General features: G+C 42.2%; 1 protein-coding gene across 3 annotated transcripts in view; it reads right to left on the reverse strand.

Moving 5' to 3' along the window:
- The window catches only part of SYN2 (synapsin II), a 47,331-nt gene extending 43,050 nt beyond the window's left edge, over window positions 1-4,281 (reverse strand). For all 3 annotated transcript variants that reach the window (XM_079794483.1, XM_079794482.1, XM_079794484.1), the window contains exons 1-2: window positions 3,597-4,281; window positions 1,053-1,209 (exon numbers count right to left, since the gene is read on the reverse strand). In XM_079794483.1, the coding sequence (XP_079650609.1) occupies window positions 1,053-1,209; window positions 3,597-3,832 (393 nt within the window). In that variant the 5' untranslated portion in view covers window positions 3,833-4,281. The remainder of the gene's footprint in view (window positions 1-1,052; window positions 1,210-3,596) is intronic.
- Between the last annotated feature and the right edge of the window lie 10,964 nt (window positions 4,282-15,245).

The raw sequence follows: 15,245 nt of genomic DNA on the forward strand, positions 1-15,245 counted from the left end.
CCACCAGTGCCTTGACTCTCGGCAAGCCAGTGTGTGAAAACTGAAATTTGATTTTTGAAAAACAATGTGAAAAGGATGTGATTAGGGGCAGGTATTTCCTTCTGAGAGGGCCAGCCTGGAGTAGCAGAGTTATAGGAGTTGGGTTGCCCCAGCTATCAGAGGGGAGGCCAGAGTGTCCCAGTAGCCATCATAGGTCACTCTCCCTCCTAGCCTCACTTTCTCTCTGCTCAGAAGTTTCCTCTGCCTCCTATATTTCCAGACTGGCCAAGGAAGAGAGCACCAGCTTCTTCCTCACATGCTAACTTAATTTATGTGAGTGGCAGTGCAATCTAGAGAAATCCTGGTTCTATAACTTTGGTAAGTCACTTAATCTTTTCTGGGTCTCATTTCTTTATAAAAAGTGATAATAGTGATAATATCTTCCTTGTAAGGTTATTGTGAGGATTAAATAAAATTAAAATAGGAAAATCTCAGAAGTTGGCACCATATAGTAAGTGGTTTTACACTCCTTACTTTCCATTTTTAATTTTCATATATCTACCATGAAGGGCGGAGATTTGATTATCCCTAAGGGCACTTACATCTCATATAAGTGTCTAATTCATATGTTTATAGATAAATCTGATTTTGAGGTTGTTAAAACACTTGGTAAGACTGTCACTAACACCCCTCTGAGATGGACCATCCCCTTGATCCCCACTGGCCTCAGACCTTTCCAATGGTTAGACCATTCAAAGGCAAGAAAGGGTTATTTTTATCATTGTATTCTATGGCTGAGGGCAGAGTTTACAGACTTGTAAGGGCTTCTGCACAGAATCTTGATGTGACTTTGTTGTAAGGCCAAAGGTCCACTATGCAGCTAAGGTGCCCCAGCCCATGATGATAATGTTTTCTTGTGAGTCTATCCTTCCCAATTTCCAGCTGAAGCTCCTCCCACATCCTTTCAACTGGCACCTACTGCATCTTGTTTACCAGTGGTCCCTCCTGGGGGACTGGGAGATATAGGACCTGGGTCCTACCTTTTTACCTAGAGGGAAGGGAGCCTCACTTACCACCCATGGCTTGTCACAGAAGTTGTAAATGGATTCAAGTGAGTTGATGCTGGGGAGGCCTGCATACTGCATGCCAATGATCAGGTGGCGGAAGTCCTCATTCTCCGCCATGCCAAATGCATGCTGCCGGATGAGCACAAAATCTGGCCGGAAGGACCTGGAAAAATTGTAGAGGCAAGTTTGCCATTAACCAGCACCTCAGGTTGTACATCACCTTGTCTCCCATTTCCAAAGCCCAAGACAGAGAAGGAGTCTTAGGGGCCACCTGGTCCAAGTCCCTTATTTTTATTATTGTTCTTTATGGACTAAAAATTAGGTATTATGGCACATCTCAAAGAAAAACAAATTCCTTTTGTTGTTGTTAATCTTCACCCAAGGATATTTTTTTCCCATTGATTTTTAGAGAGTGGAAAGGAGGGGGAGAGACAGAGAGAGAGAGAAACATCGATGTGAGAGAGACACATTGAATGGTTGCCTCCTGCATGCACCCGACCGGAGCCAGTGACCACACCTGCAACCAAGGTACGTGCCCTTGAATGGAATCGAACCCATGACCCTTCAGTCCGCAGGCCAACCCTTTAAATACTGAGCCAAACTGGCTAGGGCTGAGAAACATATTTCTAAAATTCCCTATTCCTCTGGGTTAAGCACTGCCTTTTTATAAGGTACAAATGCCCTCAGGAGGGAAGAAACACTTTTAGACCCTCACACCTTAAGTGAACAAGAATTTTCCCTATCACTATGGAGCAGTATAAAAGTTGAAGCTCTTTATGGCTCCAGAATTGGTGTTCCAAGGGGGTCCCAGCAGATACTGTCCTGTTTTGAGTCCATAAAGCTACTCCTTAAAATAGGCAATGCCCTCATCAGCCCCCAGGAGAGCAAGGGTCCAGGCTGGCTGAGACTAGATGCCAGACTTCCCAATGTTATTCTTCCAAAGCAGACACTAGGGAGAGGTACAAATATTTTTTGCAGAACTGAGGTTGAGCAACAGCTACAGGAAACACTGAGAGTACAGAATGTTCTCATGCATGGGAAGGCTCCCTGCATTTCACCTCTAGCCAGCAAAGCTCTTAACCACAGCTGCTCTATAGGACCAGGGCCCTTATGTTCATGCCCTTACTCCTGAGGAACCTCATCTTCTCAGAAATTCAATTCTGTGGCAGCATCCACCCTCAAGGCTCTAGGACTCAGCAATTTCACACCATATGCAATAATCTACTTGGTTCTCTGCCCAGGCACCTATCCAACCTCCCCCTACAGCTACAGACCCACCCAAACGCAAAAATCAATCTTTTAAAGTGGGGATAGAAGGAGCCCTCCTCCGTCACTCAGGAGACTTAGCATCAAGTGCTGGAGCTGCTTTGACCTCCTAATGCCCCAATTCTGGGAAACTGGCTTCAGCTGTATACCTAAGATCAAATCTTATAACCCAGTTATAGGAATTGAGCTCTAGATTTGTGGCCAGCTCTTGAGTTCCTATACTGGTACCTGGAAAGGCCTGCCTTATTCTTGCCAGATCCCTCCCGGCACCTGTAACTACCTGCTTGTGTGCATACGTCCCTATGACTCACTCTACCTGCAGCTTGAGAAACCCATTATCTCTCCCCAATCTCACTCCCATATGGACAGACATCTCTTTTTCTGTCCTCCTCCTTAGTCTCCAGGATGAATGAACTCAGGATGGACAAACTCACATTTCCTGTTGTTAGGTTCCAGACACCTGAGTTTTGCCTGTCCTGTCACTGACCCAGTTCCTATTGGACACTGGAGGCCTCAGTGTCAGGGTATTGCAGATTGGTATAGGGAAGAGTGAAGTGAAGACTCTTCCTGGAGCAAGACTCACACATCTGAAAACCTGAAGCCACATCGAGCCCTTGGTAAGAATAATACTGTGGAAATCATTTTCCCAATCTGGCATTCTTATCACCTTCCTCACAGAAATGTATTATGTGCCCATCGCACTACCTGGCATGTAAGTGCTCTGTAATTGCAATTTTTCTTCCACTCATAATGTCCCTTCTGACTCTAGGTTCTCCTATTAGAGTTGTGAGTTCCCAGGGATGAGGAATATAGAAATATCACAGGACTGGGAGTTAAGAGAATGCACATAGAACACAGGGCTCTGCTAACAACTCACTGAGTCAATGGCAAATCAATGTAAAATAAGAGGCTGAACTAGATTGGAGGTTTTCAAACTTTATTTTTAAGCAATAGAATACTGATTTCCAGGGAAAATATAAGCAGAGATAAAAGCACATGGCTGTACTGGTTGAAGTGGGGCTGGAGTCCTGGAACCCCTCTAACAGGAATCCAGTTACCTCTAAGTAAGCTTTCTCTACCATTGGACTAAGAGCTCCCTGAGGCAGGAGCTGGTTTCCTTTGTCTTCCTGTACCACCTCTGCACAGCACACATCATTAAGTTCTACACACTATACATAGTAATATTATCCCACTCCAACACTTGATTTTGAAACTGCCTCTGCAAGCCAGAGATGGTAATTCTGGAGACAGTGACAGTAACCCCGAGGAGAGAAAGGACCTTACCGGACAACCTTTGTGCCATTCCGGAGTACCTGCATATCCACAGCGCAGGTCCCATCTGCATGGGCCACCAGGTTGAGCTCTGAAAATTCTGCCTGGAAAATAACAATAGGGATTAGGAAGGCAATTTCAGGGTATGTGTTTTTTACTATGGCAAAAAGTAAATAAAAATAACAGTAGAGGAATAAGTCCACAGTCCTAACTTTGCCAAATTCCCCACATAGCAGCAGCAATAACATCCTCACCACCAAACATTTTATTTACAATTTTCAAAGCACTTTTACAAACTGATCTCATTTAACTCATAGCAACTCTATGAGGCAGGAGGAAGAGATAAAGAGCAGTTAAGTAACTTTACTAGACAAAAACAAAACAAAAAACTTATTTTTGGCAGTGAAGAAGCAAAACTCAGGTCTTCAGACTCCCAGCCCCGCATCCTTTGTGCTGCCTCTCTGAGAGCAGGACTGTGAACCAGGGCAAACATGCCCTTTATCAGGCTCAACATAAAAGCACTAGGTTTTAGATTAGGCAACTGGGTTTTAGTTCTGCTCTACTCCCAACTAGCTGTGTACAACATTAGGCAAATTACTTATACTCTCCGGAGTAAAAGTTTCTCCCAAGTGTAAAATGGGGGAAAAAATTTGTCCTAGCTGGGTGGCTCAGTTGGTTGGAGCATCATCCTGTGCACTGAAGGGTTGCAGGTTCAATTCCTGGTCAGGGCACATACCTAGGTTGCGGGTTCAATCCCCACTTGTCCAGTGTATGGGAGGCAACTGATCAATATATCCCTTTTCTCTCTCTCCTCTCTTCTCTTCTCTCTCTTCCTCTCCCTCTCTCTAAAAATCAATGAAAACATATCCTTGGGTAAGGATTTAAAAAAAGGAAAAATTTTGATCAACCCTGTCTATATAACAAGTTATTTTAAGAACTGAATGCAATGCAATAAGGGATAAGAAAGTACTCTGTAAACCACAGCACACTGTGTAAGGAATAATGAGTAACTTCTATTATTACATAGAAAATACGTGCATTACTGAAATTGCATATCCCTCACCTCTCTACCCAAATGGATCTAATTTCTATTTATCATGAAGCAAAGAATAGAGGAAGATAAAAAATGAGCCTTTCAGGACTTTACTACATTAAAACAAGAAGGTGTTCTTTTCTAAGTTCTCTCTGAAGTATAGCCTTAAGCCCAGAGCAGTCACCACTGGAGGCCACACACCTGAATGCCAAACATGTGCCTACCCAGGAATACCATGCCACCAATAACATGAAGCTGTGGCCAGTGTTTTGGAAAGACATTCCTGTAAGGTTTTCCTCACCCTGAGAACCCTGCACTACATGAAGGACCTAAGAGCTACACTATTTGCCTCTCTATGGACACCAGAACCATGATAAAAAGTCAGAGAAATTCAAAGATACAGCCTTCAGTATATCCATACTTCCTTTTCTTATCATAAAAAGAAAAGCCCTGGGGAAAGGGTGGGGTTCAAGAGATAGCCTGTAACCCAGCGAGGGATGCTGTCTTCCACTCAGCAGGACTAGATGGTTCGCTCTGGAATGCCAACAGGGATTGATGATGATGCAGATGCAGCTCTGAGCTTCAGGCTGATTACCTGTTCCACTTTGATATCATAATCTCCAAGGACTTTTTTGCCCCGAAAGCACTTGGCCCTGGAAAAATAAAAAAATAAAACACAAATTAGTTTTGTACAAGTTGAGGTCAGAAATTCATTATCACAAAGATGAGCCTACAGCAGACAGAACCCCAGAATGACAGTCAAGAGACATGGGTTAGGGTTAGAGCCTAACTTTGCAATTGGATCACCATGATTGAGAGCCTCAAGCAAACCACTTCCCCTCCTTTGTATGTTCAACTTATCCACCTATAAAATAAATCAAAGCACTTTTCACTCTCAGGTTTTGTAATCCTATATAATAAAAGGCTAATATGCAAATTGTCCCCACGGGCGGGAGTTCGACCAACCAGGAGTTAGATGTGCGCTGACCACTAGGGGGCAGCGCGGAACATGGCAGGCATCGGCAATGCAGTGCTGGCAGGGGGCGGCAGTGGAGGCGCTGCCAGCCCCCAATGGGCCCCGATGAAAGCGGGACCATGGTGAGAGGGTGGAGCAGGTGAGCAGGCGGCGCCAAGCCAAGGTGGGTGCAAAGTGAGGCTCTGGCCGTCAGCTGGCAGCTGCTAGGGACCCTACCCATGCACGAATTTCATGCACTGGGCCTCTAGTCTATATCTATAAATGCCTAAGCGACCATCCGACCATTCGACCATTCACCCGGTAGTTATGATGCCCAATGACCACCAGGGGGCAGACACTCCAACCAGTAGAGGAGGGAGCCTGATTCCTCGCGGAATCGGCTGTGGGTTAGGTTGCTGCTGGGGCACTGTTGGCCCTGAATCTGCTTCACCCGCACCCTGGACCCATTGGGGGATGTCAGAGAGCTGGTTTCCACCCAATCCCCACAGACCACACTGAGGGACCCCACTGGTGCATGAATCTGTGACAGGGCCTCTAGTTTTATAATATCTCTGGTCTTTTGGCTACCAAAGAAATCTAAAAGTAGGAATTTCCCTAATATTATTCCTTGTAAAGACTAAGTCAATTTTCTATAGTTTCCTTATCTTCCCCCATCTGACATTTCACTCTGATTTTCTATTTGGTTTCCACCTTTGAAAGTTTACTTTTAAAGAGACTTATTTTGCTTCTTCATATCCATACTTCCAAAAAGAATGTGAGGCTACCAGAAAAAGAAAAAAAAAAGAGAAAGATGCTGAGTAAAGCTACTATAATTTAACACAATACCTATTCTGTACTTCTGAGCAATCAAGAAAATGAGTCAAGCCCTGGCCAGCTAGTTCAGTTGGTTAGAGCATTGTCCTAGTACGCCAAGGTTGTGGGTTCAATCCCTGGTGAGTACATACAAGAATTAACCAATGAATGCATCAATAAGTGAAACAACAAATCAGTGTTCCCCCTCTCTCTCCCTCCCTTTCTCTATCTCTAAAATTAATAAATTAAAAATTAAAAAGAAAGAAAATGAGTCAAGCTGTTATATAGTATTTATTATCCTTCCATTTTGTCATGGGTCTGGGGGAACCTCACATTAATGCATTAATGGCTCCACAGTCTCTGGTAAACAGATTATGTTATGCTTATATTTATATCCATTCCTACTTTATCCTTAACCTGTCCTCCCTGACATAAGAGTTTCTTATCTGTCTACTTTGGCTGGTTCTCCATTTGTAAAAAGGGCCTTTCCACACTGTACCTGTTAGCTAGGTTGGCTTGCTTTCCCAGTGCTTAAAATTTCAAATTAGCATGTTTCACCGAAGATTTTCTAGAAGTCCTTCTCTAAAATAAAGGAATATATTAAAATATTGGACATCACGTTCTAGGAACTGTGTATTACTTGCTTTCAATAACATATTTAATCCTCTTAACTTGTGAGATAGGGGAAAAGGTCTTTATTTTCGAGATGAGGAAATCAAGATTCAGGAGGAAAATGTCATAGGGCAAGTTAATGACAGAGCAAGCATTCACACCCAAGTCTGAGTCCAGTAACTTGTCATTGCACAGCACTATCTCCCTGTTGATTCATTCTCTCTATCTTCACTCCCACCATCACAAAAACTGACTTGTCATGTGTACTGCATTGCATGCACTCTCCCCCTCCCCCCCCCATTTCCTTCTTCCGCTCAAAAGGGACTTGATGTTGTAGTTCCACTACAAATACTTCCTACCCTGGTTCCTGTGAACTACCCAGGACGAGCCCAAGCTATTTCCTTTCCTCTCTTGGTTCTGGAACAGTCCGTTCTAGGAAGTTGTCATTTGTCCTATCCAAGTCCCTGGCCACCCTCAAATTGCTCCTCAGAGGCATTCAGCCATCCTGGAGTTGAATCACTGAAGTCCATCCCCCCACCTCTGTCCTAATTCCTTACTAAGCTTCTCAGTTTGCTTCCAGGACCCTGTTCAACATTCATAGTTCAGCAAGCCCCTTGGGCAAGGGACCTATAGCATATCCTGTCCCTTTGGCTACTGTTTCATCTTACTTACTGGTGTAAATAATAGTCTATACATGGCACTATCATTACTCTGCAGATTTTGGACTCTGTAGGTCTTTGTCCATGACTATAAAAGGGAGGAACTAGAAAATATAACCCATGGGGCTCCTTTTTGGTTAGGTGTGCTACCTTGTTACCAGCAATGCTTTTTGGATGCTTCCTCCCATTTTCCATCTCAAAATAGCTCTTCTTCTCTGAGGTAAGTCTCAGAGACATTAACTTCTCATCCTTGCATTAACAGTAGGATGCCTTGCATTTTCAAGGTACATTCCTTGCCTTATTTATTTCTTACAACTCTGTGAAGTAGCCAGGACAGATAGTGCTGTCCATTTGACCAGTGGATAAACTGAAACCCAGAGCAGTTAAATAATATGCCCAAATCACACAAAAAAATTCATCAGAGTTAAGTTTAGAACTAGGAGTTTATATCTAGGTGCCAAAGCTTTTTAATTCACTCATTTATTTTGTAGGTTTTGAATACTAATATTGAAGTATATTTATAGATTCTGGCTGGGTTTATCTGCCACTTCCTGCATCTGCCCATTGACCAAGTTGGCTAATGATACTGTTTTCATGCCTTCTCCCCACCCCCACCTCTCCAATTACCTTAATGCCTTTTCCTTAAGGTAATTTGTCCTGTTAGAAATCTTAGTCTGTATTTCCTGGCTCCAGGTCACTGACCTCTCTTGGCCGAGCTACAATCTTATAAAAAAGGAGCCAAGATGGCAAGCAGTTGGGGCACAAAACTTCTTCTGGAGAATGAGCACATTCTCCCAGCTCATGGCCTTTGGATGTTTTGATTCCAGGTATTTTTGTGAAAATTTTTGCAGCTTACAAGCAAGAGACAAAAGTACTTCCTGATACAAAGATCACTGTTAGGAGGCAATCTGCTAGAATCCAGAAGGGTTCTGGATCATAATCTGGGTGGGAATCCTAGCTGTGCCCTCTCCTGGCTGTATGATCTTAAGCAAATGGCTTAAATATATATATATATATATATATATATATATACATATATATATATATATATATATATATTATATATTATATATTATATATTATATATTATATATTATATAGTTAAGTCAATCAAAGAATAAATCAAAGGATAAAATAAAAAATAAGTTTACCCTTTCCCATTCCTCTATCATCACACGTACTCCCCATATCAGTGCAAGCATATTCTTCCATTGTGGGGGAAATGTGTGCATATAGCTGCATACATATATGTTTCAATATGGTATCATCCTATCTAATAAAAGAGTAATATGCAGATTGACCATCACTCCAACACACAAGATGGCTGCCCCCATGTGGTCAAAGATGGCTGCCCCCATGTGGACACAAGATGGCTGCCACAAGATGGCCAGCAGGGGAGGGCAGTTGGGAGGCACCAGGCCTGCAAGGGAGGGCAGTTGTGGGTGATTAGGCAAGCAGGGGAGGGCAGTTGGGGGTGATCAAGCCTGCAGGGGAGGGCAGTTAGGGGTGACCAGGCCGGCAGAGGAGGGAAGTTGGGGGCAAACAGGCTGGCGGGGGAGCAGTTAGGCATCAATCAGGCTGGCAGGGGAGTGGTTAGGGAGTGATCAGGCTGGCAGGCAGAAGCGGTTAGGGTCAATCAGGAAGACAGGCAGGCGAGCAGTTGGGATCCAGCAGTCCTGGATTGTGAGAGGGATGTCCGACTGCCCATTGGGATCGGGCCTAAACGGGCAGTTGGACATCCCTCGAGGGGTCCCAGATTGGAGAGGGTGCAGGCTGGGCTGAGGGACACCCCCCACCCTGTGCACGAATTTTGTGCACCGGGCCTCTAGTCTTATATAATAAAAGGCTAATACGCAAATCGACTAAACAATGGAACTACTGGTCGCTATGATGTGCACTGACCACCAGGGGGCAGACGCTCAATGCAGGAGCTGCCCCCTGGTGGTCAGTGCGCTCCCACAAGGGACACACCATTCAGCCAGAAGCCCTGAGCCAGGCTCACGGCTGGCGAGCGCAGTGGCATGGCAGTCAGACATCCCCCAAGGGCTCCTGGACTGCGAGAGGGCACAGGCCAGGCTGAGGGACCCCCCACCCCTGAGTGCATGATTTTCGTGCACTGGTCCTCTAGTACTATGTGAACTATTCTTTTTTGAACTTTGATTTTTATTGCACTTAAAAATACATCTTTTTAAAAATATATATTTTTATTGATTTCAGAAAGGAAAGGTGAGGGAGAGATAGAAACATCAATGATGAGAGAATCATTGATCGGCTGCCTCCTGCATGCTCTACACTGGGGATTGAGCCTATAACCTGGGCATATGCCCTGACCAGGAATCCAACTATGACTTCCTGGTTCATAGGTCAACACTCAACACTGAGCCACACCTGCCAGGCAAAAAATACATCTTAGTGATACGTTTTCATCACATATTGATAAACCTCTTTCTTAACAGTTGTATGAAATTCCCTTGAAGCTCCTACAGTAATCTAAACAATATTTATTGATGAGCATTTAGATCTCCAGTTTTTTGGGTTGTTTGTGCTGTAACAGTGTTACAATGCCTTACATTTAAAAATATGTCCATAGGATAAAGAATTTTTTTCTAGCTTTACTATAGTATAATTGACAAATAAAATTGTATATATTTAAAGTGTACACCATAATGATTTGATATATATACTTTGTGAAATGGGATTACCACAATCAGGTTAACATATCCATCACCTAACATAGTTACCATTTGTGTGTGTGTGTGTGTGTGTGTGTGTGTGTGTGTGTGTTGAGAACACTTAAAACCTACTCAGCAAATTTCAAGTATACATACAGCATTATTAACTATACTCACCATGTTGTACATTAGAAAGACAAATAATTTATTGCAAAATTGCTGGTGCAATGAATAGACACAGTTATAGTTTTTACTGATAGTTCCACACTGCCCCCAAACCAAGAAAAAGATTATAGCACCTACCCAGTGTTTGAAAGTTTGAAAAAGTTATTCGTCTATAAAATGCACACATACATAGTTCCTTCCTTAAGCTGGGCCCATTAAAAGTGCTCAGTATGGACTTTCTGACTAGCAGTCAGGTCAAATCAATCCAAATTCACCCCCTTGTGCTCAGTCCTAAACAGAACCCAAGATGTACATCCTTGAAGCACAGACTAAAAATACCTACGGGTGCCTGTGTTGTCAATTTCCCCCTATTGTGACATTTTCTTAACAAGCCTAGCAGCTGAGGATGTATGTGAGTTTAATGGCTTGCAGCTTCCTTGATGGACCATCTCCCCTTATTGCTAAAATGAGTAGAGGCTTCTAGATTTAACTCTTCTTACTCAAGGCACTGAATACTCTCAGTAATTCCCATCTACCTGCCAAGGAAGGCTCATGAAGCTGAGGAGCATTATTTCAGAGACTTCTCTGCTAAAGCCACCTCCAAAGTTGACCCAACCTAGGCAATCCCAGCTTAAATATCCCCTCCTATATGCATGGGATAATGGAGAAAGGTCTAGAAACAGGAGCCAGGGAAGCTGAGTTCAGGCTTAGTTCCACCACTTGTCAGGTATGTGATTTGGGGTAAGCAAATGCCCCTCTAAGCCTCCGTTTCCTCATACATAAAACAGAGCTAATAATAGCAAATATTCAATGTGTGCTAACCACTATTCTAAGTATTTTATATACTTCACAACCTCATTTAATAATACCTGAGTCACAGGTTGTAGTGAAAACTTAATGAAGCCAGATGAGAATAACTGACATTAACATGTTGGAAACTCTGAAGTGCTATGCAAATATGAAGTACTATAAGCAAAATGCAACAGACATTTATATACCAGGTATTATTGCTGTTTTACTTACCACAGCCAATATGGCTTCTTCCTCTTCTGAACTTTCATCCCATTTATTGTCTGCTCTTATTTGGCTCATAGCATCATCATCTGATACCACCTTTTAAGATTATGTAATAATGCTTCAAAGCAAGGACCATGTGAGCCCTGGATTTTCCAGAACATTTTGAATTTTAAATATTATTTCCTTTTGACAGATTATATTCTCTGAGCTAAGTAAAGCCTGTACAAATATAATCATTGTATCTAAAATTTTCCAACTCCTTCACTGAGCTGTGTACTTAGTAAGTTCACAATCAGGGCTTGCTTATTGACTGGAGATGTTAGGAGTGATGTGGTTTGGGATGGACAAATATAGAAAACCAGAAGAGACCACTGTAAGGATTCAATGGATTGAGTCTCCCTCTGCAGGCCCAGCCATCTTCTCCTGTGTTCTTGCATGTCTATATTTAGGGCATGATGCTCTTTCTTCTCTATCCTTACATACATGAAAATTAGTTGTCAATCTCCATCCAACTGGAACTAAAGGACCTAAAAACAGCCTAGTGTACAAATCCTCCCTAGATGGCTGAGGTTTGCACAAGGATCAAAACCTCAAGCTAAAATATAAAAGCACTAATAATGCATTTACAGTCTCTCAAAGTCACTTAGGGAGGAGAAGGCTTTCTAGGAGCTCTGGAAACTAGCACATAGTAAATACATAGCACTGTTTGGACATTTATCTTTAACAAGGTGCTTAGTCTCTGGCTCTCACTGTCTCTAATTCAGGTCTTGTTCTTTCCCAAGCATCATTAGGTATCAAGAAGTCAGAAAATAAACTAGAAATAGTAAAGACTACCTATTTCCCACCTTACATGCAAAGGGTAAAATCAGGGCTGCAGATCCTAGAGAATTTGTGAGCATCTGCTGCCACCCACTGGCAAGATATGGACTGCAGACACGCTGCAGTCAGCCAATTGAACAGTCAGACTCCACTGGCCCAGGGACATCCCTCCAGGTGCTTAATTGCTGATCTGACAAACAATGCCTGAAAATTAACTGTTTCTTCTAAAAGGTGTATGTCTACACACCCCAAGCTAGATAGTTGGTTTTTTGCAAGCTGTAGAAAAAGGTCTGTGGTTTGTCAGTAAATTCAGCAACCATTTACTGAGCACAAAGTGGTAGGTGCTGGAAATAGAAAAATGCATTAGCATTTGCCAAGTAGAAAAAACACTGTCTAGAAAAGGAGAAGGATATCCATATGGGTAATTGCTAAGATCCCTTTCAACTCTTAGGATTTATAACTAGTATTCACATTCTCACCTTTCAACCTTTTCCTTTAAAAAAATTTACAAAACAACTAAAACAACGAAGGTTTCATATAGCCCAAAAAGACATACAGTGAAAAGTAAGTTTCCTCTACCTTATTCCCCCCACCTCATTTTATTAATTTATTGGGATGACACTGGTTAACAAAAGTATACAGTATTGTGTGTTTACCACCCAAGTGTGTCTCTACCCATCCCCCTTATACCCTCCTTTACCCACCCCAGTTTCCTCTACCTTCAAGAAGCTCACAGGTTAGTGGAGAGCAGAAGCATAAATAAAAGATCTTAATATAGGGCATATAAGCTGTAGCAGGAGTACAAACAAGGAACTGTGGGAACCCCAAAGGAGAGAGTTCTCACTGCCTGGAGAAGTCTAGGAAGGCTGAATTTTGAAGAATGAGTAGAAATCTGCCACATAAGGAGGAAGCAGGATGGAAAGGTGACTGCAAAGGCACAAAGGCTGTTTGAGCACAGAGCAAAGCAGTGGACCAGCTGACTGCAGGGAGGGCACTGTGGGGTAAGCAGTGAGAGTTCAGTCTCCTGAGAAAGAGAAGAGATTGACTGGCAAAGGGCTTCAAATGTCAGGCTGAGTAGCTGGGACTTAATGGCCAGCTTCCAAAAAAAATGTTTTTAACTTTTTATTATGAAAAAATTCTATTTTCAATAGTTATCAACATTTTGCCAATCTTTTTCATATATCACCTTCAACTATTTTTATTGAGACTATTGTTTAAGTGTTTGAAGGAAAATCCCAAATAGCAAACATGTCATTGCTCCTGTAAACTTTTGAATGTTATCTCTGATAATGATAAAAAATTTTATTGTGGTAATACATATATAACAAAATTTGCCATTTTAACCATTTTTAAGTGTACAATTCAGTGGCATTAAGTACGTTCATGATGTTGTGCAACCATCATCACTATTCCCAAAACTTTTTAACCATCCCAAACAAACTCTGAGCCATTAAGCAATAACTGCCCATTCCTTTCTCCTCGGTCCCTAATAACCTCTAATCTATTATCTTTCTATGAATTTGCCAATCCTAGGGTAATGCCTTTTTAACAATTTATTATTTAATAATTCATAATAATTTTAACATCTTCATTGAATCTATACAGGCATACCTCATTTTATTGCACTTTGCAGATAACAGCATTTTCATCAATATCAAGGCAAGATCCTCCACCAGCAAAATGAAGGATCAGATAATGGTTGGCATTATTTAGCAATAAAGTATTTTTAAATTAAGGTATGTATGTTGTTTTGTAGATATGCTATCACACACTTAATATACTATAGTATAAACAAAACTTTCATATGCATCGGAAAACTGAAAAATTTGTGTGACTTCATGCCCTAGCCAGTTTTGCTCACTGGTTAGAACACTGGCCTAAGGACCAAAGAGTCTGGGGTTCAATTCTGGTCAAGGGCACATATCTCCACTGCAGGCTCAGATCCCCGGCCCCAGTCGGAGCATGTGGGGGAGGCAACCAATAAATATGTCACTCTCACATCTATGCTTCTCTGTCTCTCCCCCTCACTTACACTCTCTCTAAAAATCAATGGAAAAAATACCCTTCGTCAAGAATTAACAACAACAAAATTTGTGAGACTTGCTTTATTGCAATATTCATTTTATTGCAGTGGTCTTTGAGGTATGCCTGTATTCAAGTTTTCCCAAATGTCTCCAAAAATACTATCAAAGATTTCAAGCAAAAGCGGGGGTGGGCGGGAAACAAGGGGTAAGAGATTAACCAAGGATTTGTATGCATGCATATAAGCATAACCTATGGACACAGACAGTAGGGGGGTGAGGGCATGTGCTGGGCTGTGGGAATGGCCAGGGAGAGGTCAATGGGGGGAAAAGAAGACATATGTAATACTTTAAACAATAAAGAATTTTTTAAAAAGATTTTAAGCACAGAGGTGGCATGATCAAATGTGCCTAAGATCTGAGAGACCATTTAGGTTGTAATCCAGAAGAGACTGGTGTATTTAGAAGCTGGTGCAATAACTAGACTTTAGGACTTACTTTTTTATTGGTACATGGCAAACCAATAGCTATTAGACAGCACTCACCTAACAATTCAATGGATCATTTGATTGATTAGGCCTAGGAACTTAGACTCTAGCTGGGAAATGACAATGATATTAAAAAGTAGAATTTAGCCCAGCCAGTGTGGCTCAGTGTTTGAGTGTTGACCTGTGAACTAGACAGGGGTCCTCAAACTTTTTAAACAGGGGGCCAGTTCACTGTCTCTCAGACCGTTGGAGGGCTGGACTATAGTTTAAAAAAAACTATGAACAAATTCCTATGCACACTGCACATATCTTATTTTGAAGTAAAAAAACAAAACGGCAAAAACACCCACATGTGGCCCGCGGGCCGTAGTTTGAGGACGCCTGAACTAGGAAGTCACGATTTGATT

Source organism: Cnephaeus nilssonii (assembly GCF_951640355.1).
Source record: "Cnephaeus nilssonii genome assembly, chromosome: 17".
Classification (NCBI taxonomy): Eukaryota; Metazoa; Chordata; class Mammalia; order Chiroptera; family Vespertilionidae; genus Cnephaeus; species Cnephaeus nilssonii.